We start from the raw sequence: 19,898 nt of genomic DNA on the forward strand, positions 1-19,898 counted from the left end.
AACCTACTTAATATATGTTTTATCATGGTAGGGTTAGGAAGATACTTAATCAGGTTATTAATTTACTTTACCACTCTTATACTCACAAGCAATTGGACAGAGTCTAGTTTAGTCACGCGTTACCAAGTTTTACCATGAGATTTACAATGGTAGGTCATTAAAATGACCTACCCACATACCCGTTTTATACCCGTTTTTTACCCGTTTTATATAGCGTTTGCCAATATATACTTTTATATGAGTGGCCTGACCAAACTATTAATGTGCTATGCTTTCTTGTGCTGCACCCACCACCAGCTGGACAAAGTCTAGTTTAATAATGATTTTTTTACTTTTACATATAATTTTACTGAACTGGTTTTAAAACATAATTTCAACATTTAATTTGTATGGGGGTGCTAAGTCAGGGATTATGATAATTTGCATAACTATAACTATTACTTTTTCTTAGTAAGATCTACAACCAGATAAATGATTTACTGTATCATTCTTGCACTGAACGTCTGAAACTTTTTTGAATGAAATATATTGTAGAGGATTAAGTGTCAAAGTGAACAAAGCCAAAGTTACAAATCTACTGTTAAATTGTTTAAAAACAGCTTGTAATTCTGATGGCAAATTAGAAGAATTTAAGTCATTAATTTCATGGAATTGGCCGTATTCATGGATTGAGATAGTTTATGCGCTAAAAATTGGAGGTTCGATTTAGTGCTAAATCACAGAAAAATCAGAATGATTGCTTTAGAAAAAAAAATTTTGATTTAAAAATTTGTAGTACTTTTGACAAGCTTAAAATTTCAAATAGAAGAACCAATATGCGTAGATTATGAGTAGGAGACGCCTAAAGTTAAAATTAGATGTATTTTGAGTTTAAAATTTGTCGTGACTAAGAGGAGAGAAGGTGAGTTAAAAAAAAATAAATAAATAGAAGAACCAATAAGATATTTAACTTTTTGTTCTTGATATTGGCTTGAAATTTGCACATAGAGACAAGACATTCACTCAAACTTAAAAAAGGCAGGGTGATTCAGCTTGCCTTTCTGTCATAAGATTAAAGGACTTGCATCATTGGCATGCGAAAATACTTTACAAACGCAAACCAATGAAATGGAAGCACACTCTTGACCATGCAATCATAAGAAAGTACTGTCTGTTTTACTCCTTGAGCAAACTTTTGCAAAGACATTTTATTGACACGAGTATTCAACCCGCTTCAAACCAGGTATCACGCAAAACCTTTTTACTTTTTGACTTGTTATTAACATAATAAACCAAAATATAAATTATTACATATATAAATCCCTACGCTAGGAAAATTTTTAAATTTTGCTATCGCGTAGAGATTAACTACATAAACGTTCCTAAAGGCACCCTAAATTAAAACAACCTACATACATATTTCTAGAAGAATCCTAGACTAATTAAAATAATAATAATAATAATGATAAAAGACAATCACCTTGTCCCAAACTCCCCCCCCCCATCAGGGTAACAACCACCATCCTAATACAACTCCATCCACCCCCATTTCTCAACGCACTCCTCCCTCCAGCCCTATAACCCACTAACACCCCCCTCCTAAAAAGCAAAACAAACTAACTCCCTAAGAAATAATCTTTTAATCGAATTTTAAACTGTGGGAGATGCTCAGCCGCCCTAATACTCACAGTAAGGGAATTCCATACAGAAGAGCAAAGATACTTCAAAGTAAAACAAGATATCACACTATTTTCAACCTACACAGCCAAGTTATCACATCTTCTATCATGCTCATGAACAGAACTTCTGAAACGGTAAAACTTATTAAAAATTTCCGAAACTAGATTTGAGACACAATTAAACACAAACATTGCCGCTTGATAGTCCCTTATCTGTCCAGCATTGAGTAGCCTTAGAGACTTAAAACATGCACTGGTGTCTTTCGCATTTCTTACGTGCTTCCCAATTATTCTTGCTGCTTATATAAAATCAAATATGATATATATGAGTAGATTATTGCACAATATATCGTGCGAAGAGTACGTTCCGGCAGAATATGCTTCAGCCTTCTGAGAATGCCAACTCCACGTGCAATTTTGGCGGAAATAATGTCGCTATAATGGTTCCACAAAAGATCAGAATCAATATGGAAACCAAGGTATCATAGGGACTTAACTTGTAAAACAGGCTTTTCACGCAATAAGACTTTATCACTTACATCAATAGAGTCACCCACTCTACAGAATGTCAGTAAAAACGTTTTCTTTACATTCACGCAGAGAAAACTTAAACTCATAAACACCTCAAGTTTTTTGAGAGCATTATTAGCTTTTGCTATTAAATCATCAACTGATATTGCAAACACTGTTACCGCAGTGTCATCCACATAAGAAGTAAAACATACTTCCTGCAGATAAAAGCGTATTATGTCCACGTAAATAGAGAAATGTATAGGGCCCCAGCACAGGGTTCTGAGGTACACCTCACTTCACGGGATAAGACAACGAGACTACATGATTTAAAACGACATTAAGGGACCTTTAGTTAATAGAACTCTGAAACCATCGTAGACAAACTCCATTTATTCCAAGGATTCTCATTCGAAGAAGCAATACTTGGTGGTCAACCTTGTCAAACACTTTTCTAATATCAATGAAAATAGACATAGGTTTTTACCTGGGCTTAATGCACAGTTAACACTTTGAACCAGGTGCTGTAAAGAGTGTGTCGTGGAATGACCCTAACGAAACCCAAACTGTGTCTGACTCAAAAGCCTATTCAACCGAAGGAAATTATAGAGCCGTTTATGTACCGCTTTCTCCAGTATCTCTGAAAAGATAGGTAGAATTGATATGGGTCTCCAGGTTTCTATGTCTGTCTTGCGACGACCTTTGTGAAGGGGAATTACCTTCGCCACCTTAAACTGCACCGGAAAAATTCCCTATTCTAGGGAAAGATTAATGATAAAAACTAGGCAGGGAAGAATATATCCTAAAATCACTTTAGGAGCTCGAAGGGATAAACCATCAACACCGGCGGAATTAGACTTAAGTGACTGCACAACTTAACGCACATCTTCAGTCGTGCATGGCTGAAATTCCATATTTATTGTTTCACCACGGACGTTATTAATGGTATTGCAGTTCATTTCATTATATTTATTGCTAACCCTAGATTGCACCTCGGAGCCAATATTCGAGAAAAAAAAAATATAGCAAACTTGTTTACAATTTCAGTTGAATCACCACGGTTATATCCTTCTAAGTTAATGTCTGCCGTGATCTCTTTTCCCTTACCATGATCTAATTTAAAATATTTCCTCCAACTTATTTCCATAATAATCAGACATTTCTTTTCTCCTCAGTTTATTCACCAGATTTCTTTGCTTTGTAAAGAAAATAAAAGACTCATCACTTTTGAAATCCAAATATATTTCATAAAGCCAATTTCTTAATTCTATTTGGTTAATTATCTCCTCTGTTATCCATGGTTTACGGGGAACCAGCTTCTTTGATTTAAAAACTTTTTTTGGACACGTTCTTTCACAAATAGGGCTAATGACTTCCATCAGGCAATCTAGGAGTTCAGTAGGGCCTTCTTCCTCTTCAAACAATTGACTCCAGTCATATACACTCACTTCCTATGAAAACTTTAGGAGATTTCCTTTTTTCTCAGCCGATTTTTTTTTTTGACTCGTTTAACGCTACAACAAATAGCATGTGACAGTGGAAGATGATCAGACCCAGGAAACATGATCACATCGGAAAAACTTCGATTCAAAACAGTTGAACGAACAAATACATTGTCAATAATCGTTGCAGATTGACTCTTGATTTTCGTTGGAATATTCACAAGTGGATATAGATCATTTGTTATAATAAAATTTAAGAAATCACCATTTTGATTAGATAGATCTAATAAATTAAAATTAAAATCACCCATCACTATACGACTAACACCATTCGGGACTTTATCAAGGAGCTCATTAAATCCATCAGTAAACTCATTCAAGTGAGCGCTAGGAGGCTTATACACCATGCTAATTTAAAAAATTTTGACTATTAAGTTCAATATCTACTAAAAAAATTCCCACCTTACCTTCTCATACTGTAATCTTGTATCATAACTTTGAAGATACTAAGTCATCAGAGCTTTCGGAAGGATATTTTTAATTGTCAACCATTACTAGATTAAATAAAAAAAGTTTTTTTTCTAACTGGAAGTAAGGATCAACATTGAAACTTAAAAAGAACAGAAATTATTACGTATATGAGGGGGGTTGCCCCTTCGCCAATGCCTCAATCTTTTCTGCTAAATTTTGACTTTTTGTCCCAAACAGTTAAGAATGGCTCTTGAAACACAAGGGCCGTTTAATTAAAATAATAAGCTATCTTAAAAGTTATAAAATAACTAAAAAACCGGTTGAGCTTCTACTTTGCCTAGATCTAATTCTATGTTCAACCTATCTAGTGCTTTTCTTTGAATACTTGACATTAAAAAGGAAATAGGTGGCCCGTATACGGAAAACGCCCAAAATCAAAATAGTTTAAACCTCCTCTAAGACCTTTCGTATGTAGGGAATGTGTTCCGTTTCGAGCGGTAAATGTGTTATGCACGTTATATTCTATGTGTATATAACTTACTGCAGAATGTATACTAAATTAGTCCCATCTCTTTGTAGAATTGTAGTCTGCCACTAAATACGAGATAATGAAAGGTATAGATCGGTACGGATAGACTGTGGTGAAGAAGAAGCGTGCCTAGCTGTGTTGGCCTCAGGTGGCTTGGTGCTGTGGTGAGTTGTTAGCAGTAATAGCAGTAGTGCTGAAAGAAAACTGAATGCTTAATAAACAACAGCCACTAAAAATTTAGACATATCAAAAGTCTCTCGAATGTGATATGCACGAAGGGAACCTGCTCTATTTTGGACAGCGTATGCAGAGTCGCATTCATAATACACGGTTGATTCATTATGTACATTCACTTAAAGTTTATTATCTTTCAGGAAAGTTGAATATTCCCAGTCCTTTTGATACAACACATCCAGGCCTTCTTCCTGGGATGTCTGATCCAAGATTCCCTTCACTACCTGGGTTTTATCTCCCTGGACTATCACGGCCATTGGAACACTCAACACCGCAATATCCTTTCCACCCTGTTGCAAACCCTGCTATGCAGCAGAATTTTCATGACAGAAGTGAAGATCTGGAGTCACACCGAAAAGCAGAGGAGTCTTTAGATGTTGTTTCATCCGGTAAATATATAGTTTTTACAGTATCCCAATCATTTTTATCATAGGCAGCGCGCTAGCGCTGCCTAAGTAAAGAACGATGTGGGCACAATGTTTTTTTTTCTCAATACCCGGGCACTTCGTATCAAAGGAGTTGTTGTAGAAACTTCGAAAAGGGCTCATTCGATTGGAAATTGAAGTGACTAGTGCCCTTTTTAATAGTCGAAAGTGATTGGAGGGCAACTAGCGCCACCCCCACGCCCAGCATTCCCCCAAACACATCCAATCAAAATTTTGAGATAGCCATTTTATTCAGCATAGTTGATTTGCAGATAGAAACTATGTTTTTGAGGAGGACACTCGCCCACAACCTCCAGGGCAAGGGTTTTAATTTATGCCCTGGGAGCATATAAGGTTTTTATAGAAGGCGTTGTCGTAGAAACTTCAAAAAAGGCTCATTCGATTGGAAATTCAAAGGGCTAGTGCCCTTTTTAATAGTCAAAAGGGCAAAAGGGATTGGAGGGCAACTAGCCCTCCCCCCCACGCCCATCATTTCCACAAACACATCCAATCAAAATTTTGAGACAGCCATTAAGTTCAGCGTAGTTTATTTCAAGATAGAAAATATGTTTTCGAGGAGGATACTCTCCCACAACCTTCAGGGCAAGGGTTTTAATTTATGCCCTGGGAGCATATAAGGTTTTTATAGGAGGCGTTGTCGTAGAAACTTCAAAACAGGCTCATTCAATTGGAAATTGAAAGGGCTAGTGCCCTTTTTAATAGCCGAGAGTGATTGGAGGGCAACTAGGCCCCCCCTACACCCATCATTTCCCCAAACACATCCAATCAAAATTGAGACAGCCATTTTGTTCAGCGTAGTTGATTTCCAGATAGAAAATATGTTTTTGAGGAGGACACTCCCCCAGAGCCCTCACGGGCAGGGTTTTAAGTTATGCCCTGGGGGCATATAAGGTTTTTTATAGAAGGCTTTGTCGTAGAAATTTCAAAACAGGTCATTCGATTGGAAATTTAAAGGGCTAGTGGCCTTTTTAATAGTCGAAAGTTATTGGAGGGCAATTTGCCCCCCACGCCCATCATTCCCCCAAACACATCAAAATTTTTTTTTTAAATATCCATTTTGTTCAGCGTAGTTGATTTCCAGATAGAAAATATATTTTTGAGGAGGACACTCCCCCACAGCCCTCAGGGCAAGGGTTTTAAGCTATGCCCTGGGGACATATAAGGTTTTTATAGAAGTCGTTGTCGTAGAAACCTCAAAAGGGGCTCATTCGATTGAAGATTCAAAGGGCTAGTGCCCTTTTCAATAGTCGAAAGTGATTGGAGGCAACTAGCCCTCCCTTCTGCCCATCCTTCCCCCCAACCCATCCAATCCAAATTTTTAGATAGCCATTCTATTCAACGCAGTTGAAAGTTTTGGAAATTAGGTCTTTAAGGATGACAGCCCTTCCCCACAAAGCCCTCAGGGCAAGGGTTGTAAGTTATACCCTGGGGGCATATAAAGTTTTTATTGAAAGCGTTGTCGTAGAAACTTCAAAAGGGCTCATTCAATTGGAAATTGAAAGGGCTAGTGCCATTTTTAATAGTTGAAAGTGATTGGATAACGAATAACGCCCCTCCCATGCCCACCATTTTCCCAAACACATCGGATTAAAATTTTGAGATATCCATTTTGTTCAAAGTAGTTGAAACTTCTGGAAATTTTTTCTTTGAGGATGATAACCCCCTCAGAGCCCTCAGTGCAAGGGTTGTAAGTTATGCCCTGGGGCATATAAAGTTTTTATTGAAAGCGTTGTCTTAGAAACTTCAAAAGGGCTCGTTCAATTGCAAATTGAAAGGGCTACTGCCTTTTTAATAGTTGAAAGTGACTGGATAGCGACTAACGCCCCTCTCACGCCCACCATTTTCCACAACATGTCCAATCAAAATTTTGAGATATCTATTTTGTTCAACGTGGTTGAACGTTCTGGAAATTAGGTCTTTTAGGATGATAACCCCCTCAGAGCCCTCAGTGCAAGGGTTGTAAGTTATGCCCTGGGGGCATATAAGGTTTATATAGAAAGTTGTTGGATAAATCATAGGCAGCGCGATCGCACTGCCTAAGTAAAGAACGGGGACACTCGAGAACGAGACAAGAAACGGGGACTAAGTAAAGAGGAGGACACTCCCCCACAACCCTCAGGGAAAGGGTTTTAAGTTATGCCTTGGGGGCATATAAGAACGATGTTGGCATAATGTCTTATTTATTAATTTTTTTCCTTTAGATCAGGGCACTTCGTATCGAAGAAGTTGTCGTAGAAACTTCGAAAAGCGCTCATTCAATTGGAAATTGATGTGGCTTGTGCCCATTTTAATGTTCGAAAGTGATTGGAAGGCGACTAGCACCCCTTCCACGCCCACCATTTCCCGAAAAACATCCAATCAAAGTTTTGAGATAGCCATTTTTTTCAGCGTAGTGGATTTCCAGATAGAAATTATGTTCTTAAGGACAGTCCCCCACAGCCCTTAGGGCAAGGGTTGTAAGTTATGCCCTGGGGGTATATAAGTTTTTTTATAGAAGGTGTTGTCGTAGAAACTTTAAAAAAGGCTCATTAGATTGAAAATTCAAAGGGCTAGTGCCCCTTTTAATAGTCTAAAGTGATTAGAGGGCAACTAACCCGCCTCTCACGCCCATCTTTTCCCCAAACACATCTAATCAAAACTTTGTGATAGCCATTTTATTCATCGTAGTTTTAAGTTCTGGAAATTAGGTCTTTGAGGATGACAACCCCTCCCACAGCCCTCAGGGCAAGGGTTGTAAATTATGCCCTTTGGGTATATAAGGTTTTTATCCAAAGTGTAGGAACTTTCAAAGAACTCATTCAATTGGAAATTGAAAGGGCTAGTGCCTTTTTTAATAGTTGAAAGTGATTGGAGAGCGACTAACGCCCCTCTCACGCCCACCATTTTCCCAAACACATCCAAAAAAGGTTTTGAGATAGCCATTTTCTTCCACACAGTACAAAGTTCAGGAAATTATATCTTTGAGCAGGACACTCCCCCCAGAGTCTTCAGGGCAAGGGTTATAAGTTATGCCCTGAGGCATTTTTAAAAGGGTGTATGTTGTTAAAAATTGCTGAAAACTTGTCTCCAGCATACAAATAGCAGGCCAAAGTATAAAGTCTTAAAAAACGAAAATATTTAAACAATTATTTTCTTTTTCCCTGAAAAGACTGTGTCAATATAAAACGAACAGAAATTAATTAAAAAAAAAAAATTTCCACAAAATAAGTTTTTCAAGGAAAAGTAAAGAACTCCATTAAACAAAAAATTAGCAAAAATAAAATAAAATAATATACCAAGCGTGAAACAACCGCAAATCAGCATCTATAAATAAATGAAACCCAAAAAGAACAGAAATTACAATAATTAACCGGTTCAAACTCAAAACGACCAGACATTAATATAAGTTGAGCACAAAACCCCTATGCCACCCCAAGACCAGAACAAAATTTGCACTTTACTGAAAAAATACAAATGAATGTGCATTGTCAGTTTAATATATATATATACACACACACACACACACAAAACAAACAAAGGTTCTGCGATATGTCTTTCACAATGACAAAAGACGATCTGAGGCAAAAGTTAAAGGTCCAATAAAAAAAATATAATTATAGAAAGGCACCACTTCTAATTTAAGGTCCATTTGGACGTCATGACATCAAGAAAAGGCTCAAATTGTGTGCATTTAGAAGACCATGAGCTTCAGCAATCGCAGTGTGAAATTACAGCCTCGATGTTCCTTGGATTTTACCGGCTGTGGAAGGAAGTCTGGGAATATGATATTATTTCAACGTGGGTTTGAATAGCGAGGAAATTTATTAGTATATGTCAGGGATGGGTAATTTTCTGGCACACGGAGAAAGCAGGAAGCATTAGTGAGGGTAAGGGTAATGGATGGTTCTTGCTCATGCCCTGGGTAGTATCCAGGATTTTTGTCGGGGGGGGGATTTACAAAAGGATTACTCTCGCCTTAAGGCACTTTTTTTAAGTACCGGTAGAAAAACATACAATATTAGCGTAAACAGAAGGGATAGGTGGCAGCCCCTCGTATACTTGATATTTTTGTTCGTTTTGATTTTAAATGTCGTCGTTTACTTTTATTGAAAATTATTTTTTTAATTTAATATTCGTTGAAATAACTTTCCGAAAAATATTAAATAGAGTTATGTTGATACTGTAAACAGTGGTGCCAATTAAAAAAAATGTAGGAGAGAGGAGAAAGGATTTTTTTCCGTTTTTAAAATTAAGATACTAAAAAAAAATCTAGGAATGGGTGCATTTTTCTTTTTCTTTTTTTAATAAAAATCCAAAAAAATGTCGTTTTGAAAATTTAGTAGGAACCATTGTCCCCCTCCCTTTCTAGCTCCAAATGGCGCCCGTAAGCATAAAGTAAAATTTGGTCGGTTTAAAAGCTGTTTTGATTGTTTAGAGTTACAGCTTAAAATTGCTAAGTGATGTTACAAAGTTGCGTGATTAAAACTCTACAACAGTTTTTATTGTCTTTATTTTAAATACAAAAAAACATTTAAAAAAATATAGGTCGAGCAAGAGCCCCTAGTTCCTCCTTAATCCCAATGGGTATAAGGACAGTTTTCATTGTCTTTTATAGGGAAGATGTATGGAGCCAAAATTATACGCCAAGGGAGACGTGAAGCTGACGGTAAACCTCATATCAAACGACCAATGAACGCTTTCATGGTTTGGGCGAAAGACGAGAGGAGAAAAATACTAAAAGCATGCCCAGATATGCACAATTCAAATATTTCCAAGATTCTAGGTAAGTGCTACTATTTGTTATGTCCATGGTCGGGTAATTCTTAAAGCTCAAACGTTTCTAGTTATAGGGCGGAAAAATTAATTTGTTTGTTTCTTTATTTATTACTTTTAAAGACAAGAGAGAGAGAGAGAGAGAGAGAGAGAGAGAGAGAGAGAGAGAGAGAGAGAGAAAGAGAGAAATACATTTTTTCTTTGTTATGTGTGTTTGTAGCACTTAGTTTTGCTCATTTATTTTCACTGCTCAATGTCACCAAACTGGCAAAGATGTGGTATTACCCCAGAAACTTCAAAATTTTGAAACAACTAAAAAAATAATATTTCAAAATCCCAGTTTTTAGGTATAAATAGACCCGAATTGGGTCCAGGGGAAATTTTTTTTTCTGATGTCCACAATCCTTCAGTATTTCTGTTGTAAAATCATGATGCACAACTTTAACTATTAACTAATCTCTTTTTCCCTAGTTTAAAGTTAATATTACAAAATGGCTAAAACAGTCTATTTATTTGTTTATACCTTGAAAACCCATCATTCAAGAATATCGGAGAGAGAGTGAGAAGGCTGTCTAATTTTATATGAACAGAAACAATATATTAACTATTCAACGACGTTCCAAAAGATACAATTCCAAAATGTCACATGCCAATTTTATTACTGCACTCATTATTCACCTTTCGTTCGTCCCTTCAAACTGTTTTTATGTCCTTTCACAATTTCTTTTATTCTTTTTATGCCGTGCTTATATAGGTTTTGAACGCGCATGTAATTTTGATTATAACCAAATTGATTATAAATGAGAATTACAGTCTAAACTCAAATCAATTTAATACACGAAAACTTCTAGTGACAATAAACAAATTTCGAAAGAAATAAAGAAATATCCCAAGACGTGCCGCTGGTTAACTGCCAAGCAGAGCTGGATCCAGTATACGAGTTTATAGAATATACAACTGAGCTTGCAGCACACGTGACAAATAATTTATACAAAAAAATACATTAATTTTATTGCCTAATAACTTATATATAAAATAAATATAAAAAACTGTAAGCGGTGTTTGAGTCTATGCCCCCACCCAAATTAGGCGATCAATTATATTGCTGAACTATGATGGCTACCCAGGAGGTCTTGGGTCCAAGTCCTAGCGATTGTTGATAACTTAAATTTCATTTTCAAAACCTCATAATTTGCTTTGTTTCACTGAACTTCCAGCTAAATAATAACTATGTGAAACAATGCGAAACAAAAAATTTCTATCAATCCGAAAACATTCATTAACGTTGCACAAAGTGAACCTCAAGTCATCTTGTCAGAAGAGTATGTCTCATTATTACCAGCAGTAGGCTTTAGACATTGGCTACCGAATTCAGCCTTCAAAAAGAGTAAACGTAAGAACATGGAAAGAGCCTCAGTCCCCGCTCTCCTCACAAAAATATCTCAAATTTCTTAAATTTAGGAACACATCCCCATCAAATTATCAAAAAATTTGCTCTTTTATCGTACCCCTCCCCCTTTCTGAGAACAGTTCCTGGGTACATGAATCAGTATACGCTTCTCATGCCTGTTGCTCGACAATCTCTACTATCTTTTGAAAGTAATAAATATTTTTACAAAAATAATGTATAAATAACCAAAAAAAAGCGCAAAATACGATGATATAAAAATTCTTATAGGAGCGCGATGGAAGTCAATGTCAAATACAGAAAAGCAGCCTTACTATGAGGAACAATCCCGGTTGTCCAAACTGCACATGGAAAAACACCCTGACTACAGATATAGACCCCGACCCAAAAGAACTTGCATTGTCGACGGTAAAAAGTTACGCATATCTGAATATAAGGTCTTGATGCGACAAAGACGACAAGAAATGCGCCAACTGTGGTGCCGTGACACTGGAGGTATGGAACATCCTGAAAGTGGTCACGCAAGTAGTGCTTTTTCAAACGGTGAACAAAGTTTCTCATGCTCGGACTCTGATGATTGTGATTCTGGTAATGAACATGACGAAGCTAAACAGCAACAACATATTGATAATCTGAGGAAAATGGGTTTACTCAGGTGAAAGTATGGCGGTTCCTAATTATTCTTTTTGGTGAGACACAAAAACTTTTTTTACTTGCCAAAAAGTCATCTCAGCTAGTCGCATGTCAAAGACTTTGTTTGCTACTCTGAATGAGTTTAATTTTATTTTCCGTTGTTCGTGCTTTATTTTTACCTGTGATCTGTTGAATAATTTAACATCTGTCGTTCTTATATTTAACGGTTTCTTTTGTTTTGAGTCCGAGAAGAAAAAATAGCTACATAACCAAAAATTAGACTTAATTGTTCAAAGAATATAATATCAACATGAATGTTTGGGTATTTTTCAATAATAACATGAATATTTGGAAATAAACAAGGGGTGTCCCATCATTTTCATTTATTTCTCTGCCGAAACTAACTGGCCCCATTGTAAGAGATAGAGCTTAAATTATTAGAGGAGTAAATAGTCATAGTTATAAATAATGTTATTTGGGGAAGGGTTCACCCCTTTAGGAAAATATTTGGGAATCAACACGTTGATTTACCACCCTGTCCATTTATTGTTCTCCTTGCCCGAGTCGTAGTCTGGTTTACCCGAGTGGTTGATGGTAGATAGGACTTAAATTATGTAGAAGAGCAGTGATTGGTAGTTACGAGGAGGTTTTCCGGGGGGAGTCATTTTCAACAAAATCTCAAAAGTTTAAAGATGTGTCGTATTATTTCTAATTTTTTTGTATATAATCCTTAGATTTTTTTTTCTCCTCCCTCCCAAAAATGCAAAGAAATATAAGATATGTCATATGTTAGAAATATAAGAGAGATAGAAAAAAAGAGAGTTAGAGATAGATCCTTCCCTGGAGGCCCAATCCTTTGTGTGTTGTAATTTCTTATAGTTTCAATATGATTTTCCCGCTTGCCCTTACCCCAATAGAGTTAATTATGAAAGAAGTTGGCCAAATTTTAGTCAATCTCTATATGCTGTATTAAGATTACTTCTGCAGAAGTGAGAAAAACAACACCTTTTTATTTATTAATTAGTTTTTATATTGCTGTGAAAACCAATCTAAAATATAATGCGAATCTGGTACAAAAATCCTTAAGACTACTTTGTATATTTTATCTTTTTATGATCAGTATCTGAACTTAATTTGTAAGTCCCTGAGTCCTGAATTAAGTCCTATCAAACCTTTCCTGTAAGAAAAAAAAGAACAATATGGATTCTCATTGTTGCTTACATGCTATGCTACCAAGCACCCTTTCCCCAGAAATAGGAATCATGTTAAAAGTTCAACCACAACGAAAAACAAAAAAACAAATTCTGTTTCCAATTTTTTAAGTTTTAAATTTTTATATTTTTTTAACAAGTTTTTTGTGATAAATTTCAAATTATAGAACAGAGGATAAAAAGTTGTACTTATAAAATAAAATGTTTTTTAACAATTTTGATCTCTTAACAACTATTTGTATTGTCTGGATTAGGCATCTGTACACATGGTTATAGGGGCCTCAACCACTCCCCTTCAAAAAATTCAAAATTATCTGATTAAGTTCCTTTTCTCTTATATTTTCACATCATTACTCTATTTCCTCTTTTATTTAAGTTCACACACTCCCTCCTTCTATTGATTTCTTCGTATATGACTGATGCGAATTATGCTTTAGTATTTAAAAGCTTATTTAAGAGATAGCCGTAGCTCTGTGTATCATATTTCGAAAAAAAAAAATGAAAAGAAAAACTAAGTAACCTACCATTCTTAGAACTTAGCCTGTCCCCCCGCCCCTTTCTCCCAACCGTCCAAATGTATTTATTTGTTGAAGAAAGCCTTGTTTTTGAGGTGTTGACGAACTCCTTCCACCCCAAAGACTTAAAAGCCTCACGGAAGTCATTCCTGTGAGTAGATTTTTTTTTCATCACTTAGGCTTAATACGTCCATTTGGCTTTTTTAAAATGTTGAATGAATATCTTGTTATAATTATTTAAAAAATAGTGAATATATGTTTTATAGATATGTGAATTTTATTACAACCGATTGACCTAAAAAATAAAGCAGTCGCTTTTACTCACAGTAGACAGAATATAGCAGTATGATCATTCTCTATCTCTCCCATTATAAAAACCCGGACAGGGGTGCGAGTGGAAAGAAACAGGCTAAACAAGTTAAGGCAGAAAGAAGTGGGAGGAGCTTTTTGTTCACGATGACCAGAAATGATCTGCGATAAGCTTACTGGTATATTCAGAAACAGGCTAAACAAGCTAAGGCAGAAAGAAGTGGGAGGAGCATTTTGTTCACGATGACCAGAAATGATCTGCGATAAGCTTACTGTCTATAAACTGTGCTTTTACTGCATCTGGAATTTTAAAATATCTTTTGCAAGTTTGGCCTATTATAATATGCAGTTATTACAATATATACAAATAGTTTAAAAATATATTATCACCTTCTATATTTTTATTGATCTGGTTAAGATAATCTACATTTTAAATCGATCCTAACTAGTACATTCTTTTTTTGCAAAAAGAAATTTGCTCTTTAGGCAGCTATATTCTTCGTTTGTTGTTTTTTCTATTATATTTCGTCTGGATCTCCGATTGTCAGTTAATACTTTATTTATATTTTAGAGAAAACATTTCTTTCGTCTATCAGTACCCCCTTAAGTTTAATGCCAAAAAATATACATATTTTTTTTGGTGGTGGGGGTGGGGTAAATCCAAAGAATCTTCACAATGTGGGGACTTGGAAGGAAAGAAGCCCATCTTATCCCTTTTTTTAAAACCTTTTCAAGAAATTCTTCTCTGTCCATTCCGTATTTCCTAAATTTTTCTGAATCAGCAGCGTAAAATGGAAGGGATGGGGCAGGGGGCGATTGCTCTCTCCCTCTAAATTTTGAAAAATATTTTAGGGTATTTTCTTTGGAAAAATTGAAAAAGGCCAAATTGAACCATACTGCAATTTAGTTTTTTTTATATCTTCATTACGAAAAACAATATTTCCCTACTCCCCAAGGCTGTATTCAGGGGTTTATGGGGTTGGTACCCCCATCCCACCCCCCAAAATGCTTATCTGACTCGTAATATGAAACAAAAATGAATATAGACCAATTTTTTATGCGTTTTTTAAGATTTATTTGTCCCTCCCTCCTCCCTGCATTTTTTTGAGTTGTTGCCACTGTTCTGGATCTTAAATGAGAGTCCAGTTCAGTGGAAATGACGTTGCTTTCCAGTTCGCCTTTGGGAACAATCCGATGTTTGACTTCTTAAATGAAATTTTAAAATTATTTTTTCATGGATCGTTTCAAAAGATCTTTCTTCAAACTTAAATTTAAGGAATAAATTAGAGTAATATTTGAACGAACCTTAGTAACTTTAAACTGGACATTTTCCAAGAGGACACTTTAGTCATCATCTTTATGATAAACTCTCTTACTTGGTGAAAGGTGAACGAAATGTTTGAATAAGTTTGGTCGCTAGTTTTATATATCAGTGGAACTTTGTATTGTATATATTAAGTTATCGCTTTTTCTTTGTATATATGTTCGATATTATGGTTTTGAGTTTTTAAAAAATAAACCTTTTGCGCAGCGTTTCAGCTTTTCGTTACTTCCTTTTTTAAATAATTTTTTTTGACCACCCAAACTATAGACGGGTATGATATCTTTTTATCTGCTTTTTCTGCTTTGCTAAAAAAATAAAATAAAAAATAAGGTAATTGAATGAGTGATATATGTTCGATTTGAGATTATGAAAAAGGGAGGTACCTTGGGGCTGTGCCCTCAGTCTTCCGATTTCATTGTTATATATTTATTATCTTGTCGACAATGACCTTGGTGATTTGCTGATGATTCTAATTTTTCTTTTTTCTATACTTTTTTATTCTAACCTTTTAATAAGGGCGTCGTTTTGGGAGTCTAAGCCTGATAATATGGATTCTTTTTTTGGAACAGTTGTGGAAGGAAATTTTTCCCTGTAGAATTATCGAAGTAAATCGTTATTGGGAAAAACTATAACTTAAAACTCAAATGAAATAAACTATTTTTTTTTAACTGAAGTGATTATTACTCAGCTTTTTACGATTTCTATTATACCCCTCAGAACCCAATTAATTGGATAAATCAATAGGATTATATTTATTGGGGGCGAATTGGGAGAAGTTAGAGGGATGTACCCACTCCCCAAATTTTGAAAAATACTTATTTGGGAATATTCTTCATTGTTGTACTTTTATTCCAAAAAAAGGAAAAAATGACAAATGTGCCCTTCCTGGAATTTGAAAAATATACACCCCCCTAGTTTACGTCTCATAATATTTCGTTAGGATTCTACTGCATGTCAAAATTAATGTTAGTAAGGTATAAGGAAAAATTGGCTAGACACAACGACAGGACTAGATAATATTATATATGGAAAACGATATAATTTTTTAGGCAAAAAGAAATAAATAAGATTGAAAGGATTTTGCAAGGTCTTAGCCCTTTTTAAATTAAAGACTAAAGAGTAATTGGGTATGAAAGCAAAATAAGTTAAATCAGTAAGAGGATTTAAAAACTTGTATTTAAAAAAAATAAACCTAAATGTGAATATGACTGAAACAGAAAAAAAACAGTGTATAAAATATTCTGTTCGTAATTTGATTTGTTTGCGTTGGTTTTAGTATCGTTGGTTTATTTAGCTTAGAAAGATATTTTTTTCTAACTTAATATTCTATATGGTAAAAAATACAAATTCCATTTAAAATCAGTACAAAATCGAATATATGAATAGGCTAATGGGAAAGGACTCCAAATAAAGAGCAACGCGCTCCAATAGTAATCAAAATTGTAAATATAATTTTTTTTTTATTGCAACCTCTGAACGTAGAACACGCTTTGTATGTGATTACGATTATGCAGGTAAAAGTAAAGGTAATGAATACGGCATTGGACTTTAGGCAGTATCTACCGGCGGTGCTGATTTCCGTTCTTGGCCCTTCAGCCAGGAAGTGGAATGGGGGGTTGGGGGTAAATCATCCTGTGCTTTCGCACACCCTTCCTGTTTACCTTCCCCAGATTTCTCCAGGTACCCATTTAGAGCTGGGTCGACTCTGGATGAGCTTACAGAGTCACGCCACTGATCCCCGTCCCAAACAAAATAATTGGATGTAGAAGGATTCGAACCCTCGCCCTCACAGATAAAGAATCCTAGCGCACCAATCCACTCAGATAGGACGGATTTTTTGTAATTTTGCAAAGGTTAATAGCATAAGAAAATTTAAGTAATATTTAAAAAAGAGGAAAGCAGCCAAAAAATCACCACAGTAGTGGCGAAAATAAAGCAGTCAAATTTACCATGTCCACCATGATGTTTCAACCTCCTGTTTAAAGCTCCAAACTGCAAAAAAAACACGAAATTGCTTATTTGTTTCTGAGAAAGTTGCTCTAGCATTGAAGCGTATTGTTGTTTTCTTCTTCTCAGGGATGAGGGGTGTTCGAATCAATGTTCGCAGAATATTGGATAAAGGGTTTTTCGAACGAATTTGAAAGCAAAGTGCACTTTTGAAAGAAATTGTCCCGCAGATAAAAACTAGCTTCTCCTATTTTCTGCCGTGAGATAAAAATGTTGGGATAACTAGGGCCAAAATACTTTAGAGTGAAATTTTTGGAATAGCCAATTGCTTTTAAACTATTTGTTTACACTGTTTTACAGTTTCAGATCCTACCACAGAAACGTACCCATTTTCACAATTTCACGTAAGGAATACAAAGATATTCCTCTTAGTCTAAAATGCTGTTGAGTTCAAATACTAAAATTGTCATTAAGTTTGAAACTGCTGAAAGGCTATATACAGTCTACAGTCTCATAGGCCATGGGCTATACTGCCACGCGCTGGCGCATTAGTATTGCAGAAACGGTAATCGGTTATTATATAGGATGTGTTTGCAGTACAACTAAAAGTTAGACTATTGCATAGTTCTATCCCTACTATTTGGAGGCGGAGGCTGTCTGTTGATTTTTTTTTATGGGAAGAAAAGCCTCAAAAGACAAATTTCTACCAAATTTTCATGAGAAGCTCTTCAAATCAATATTGATGAGGATTTACCTCTTATCTTTTTATTTGGAAGAATTTGGACTTATCGGCAAGTATATGTGCTAAGAGGGTAATTTCCATCTTATTGTAGTAAAATTTTGAGTTAAAAAATTTTGAGTTAAAAAACTTTGAGTTAAAAACCTTCATATGCATACCTTCTAAAAATGAAGAATGGGTTGGGACGTATCCCCTAAAAAACGAAAAATACACATAACAACCTAAAAGTTTTTCGGCATTCAAAACGCCCCTCCCCTCTTTATAAACGTTTTGGGAGAATATATCTTAGTCGGGAGGGGGGAGGTCCTAACATAAGACAATTTGCAAATATGAAAACAAAGAAGCGAAAACACTACCAAAAAAGGGATTACATTTTGAAACAAGTGAGATACAGGTAGTGAATTCCAAACGATATGACACACAGTCAAAGCAAGGGGTTAAAATGTAGTCTTACTGATGGACGAGAGGAATTTGGATACTATTTGGATTACGAAGATGGTTAGTGAATTGATCAGAGACAAAAAGGAATTTATTGAACGACCCTGAGAAGATTGTTGTAGAAGAGATGAAAATGTATACATAATCTTAATGTCGTAAAGGAACTGTTAGGGAGGAGGGGTTGTGGATCTTTTACCGAGGCAATGCTTGAAATATCAGTAAGTTATTTAGTACCTATGCATTATAACGATCACATCCAAGAAGTAAAGTTAGGTTGATCCTAAGAAAATATACAAAAATATGAAGAAAACATAATGCTTTAGTAACCGAATTATGGAAACTACAACAGAGAATTTCGGAAAGCAGGCCGCCCAGAACGCATTATATTAAATACCTAACCAAATCAACTCTATGTGTCAATTAAATGTTTAATCAAAAAATATAGCTGCATAGTAGTTCATCTCACTCAGGCTTAGGTAAGTATCTCCGAAGGCACACAGAAAAACTGGTTTTACAACAGATTAGAATAACAATGTGATCGCTATTATGCATAAGTACCATTTATTATATACACAGTTTTCCAAATTTCCCGACAGATGATCTTCAGAAATCGGTAGATCAAGCAAATTAGGATAAGGTGGTATCCCTCCATCAAAGGTCAAGTGAATTGGGCTGAGGTGGTGGTGCTATAAATTTTATTTTATGCAGTTCTCAGGTTCCTTCTTCCTCAAACCAACAATACAACTAGAAAATCTAGTTCACTTGCTTTGTCGAAAGTAATAAAAACTTACTCGAATGAAATTGTCTTTATTTATTGGTAAATTTTTATGTAAGTGTTTCTTTTTTTTCATTTTATACTCTTCGGTGCAAAGTTTTTTTTTCACTCCTCGCTAAGAAATAACTTATCATTTCGTCTTGTACATTTGAAAATTAGCTAAACTTTTCATGCCCAGCGCCCGAACAAACTTGAATGTCATGGTTGCAGCAACAGTTGCACCCTAGCAGAGAGAAAACCACGGCTCATTTATTTAAAGAATTTCGATGCTCCTTTTCAACAATTTAAAGAATTGTTAATCGTAACGTCCTTACTTGGTTCAAGACTCAGTCGGGCACAAAACTTAAATACACTTCTCTGTGCCACATGAGTTAGGTGAAGATTATTTTGGGGGATTTTATGTTATTGGGTTAAGACTTAAAATATGAAAGATTCTATATTAACATACAGCTCCCCCTGTACTTTTCAACACAAACACACGCCTCTTCAGTAAATGAAAATAATTAACCCTAAATAGGGTTCCTTCGTTCCTCCCCAAACGTACAACCACCTCACAT

At 35.5% G+C, this 19,898-nt stretch overlaps 1 protein-coding gene across 1 annotated transcript in view; it reads left to right on the plus strand.

Moving 5' to 3' along the window:
- Window positions 1-15,647, plus strand: part of LOC148955824 (uncharacterized) — a 162,855-nt gene extending 147,208 nt beyond the window's left edge. The window contains exons 7-9 of the mRNA XM_089104436.1: window positions 4,985-5,233; window positions 9,885-10,052; window positions 11,721-15,647. Coding sequence (XP_088960562.1) covers window positions 4,985-5,233; window positions 9,885-10,052; window positions 11,721-12,109 — 806 coding nt within the window. The 3' untranslated portion in view covers window positions 12,110-15,647. The remainder of the gene's footprint in view (window positions 1-4,984; window positions 5,234-9,884; window positions 10,053-11,720) is intronic.
- The last annotated feature ends 4,251 nt before the right edge of the window (window positions 15,648-19,898 follow it).

This window comes from Artemia sp. Qi Xiang Cuo, chromosome 2, assembly GCF_049724085.1.
Source record: "Artemia sp. Qi Xiang Cuo chromosome 2, ASM4972408v1, whole genome shotgun sequence".
In the NCBI taxonomy this organism is placed as follows: Eukaryota; Metazoa; Arthropoda; class Branchiopoda; order Anostraca; family Artemiidae; genus Artemia; species Artemia sp. Qi Xiang Cuo.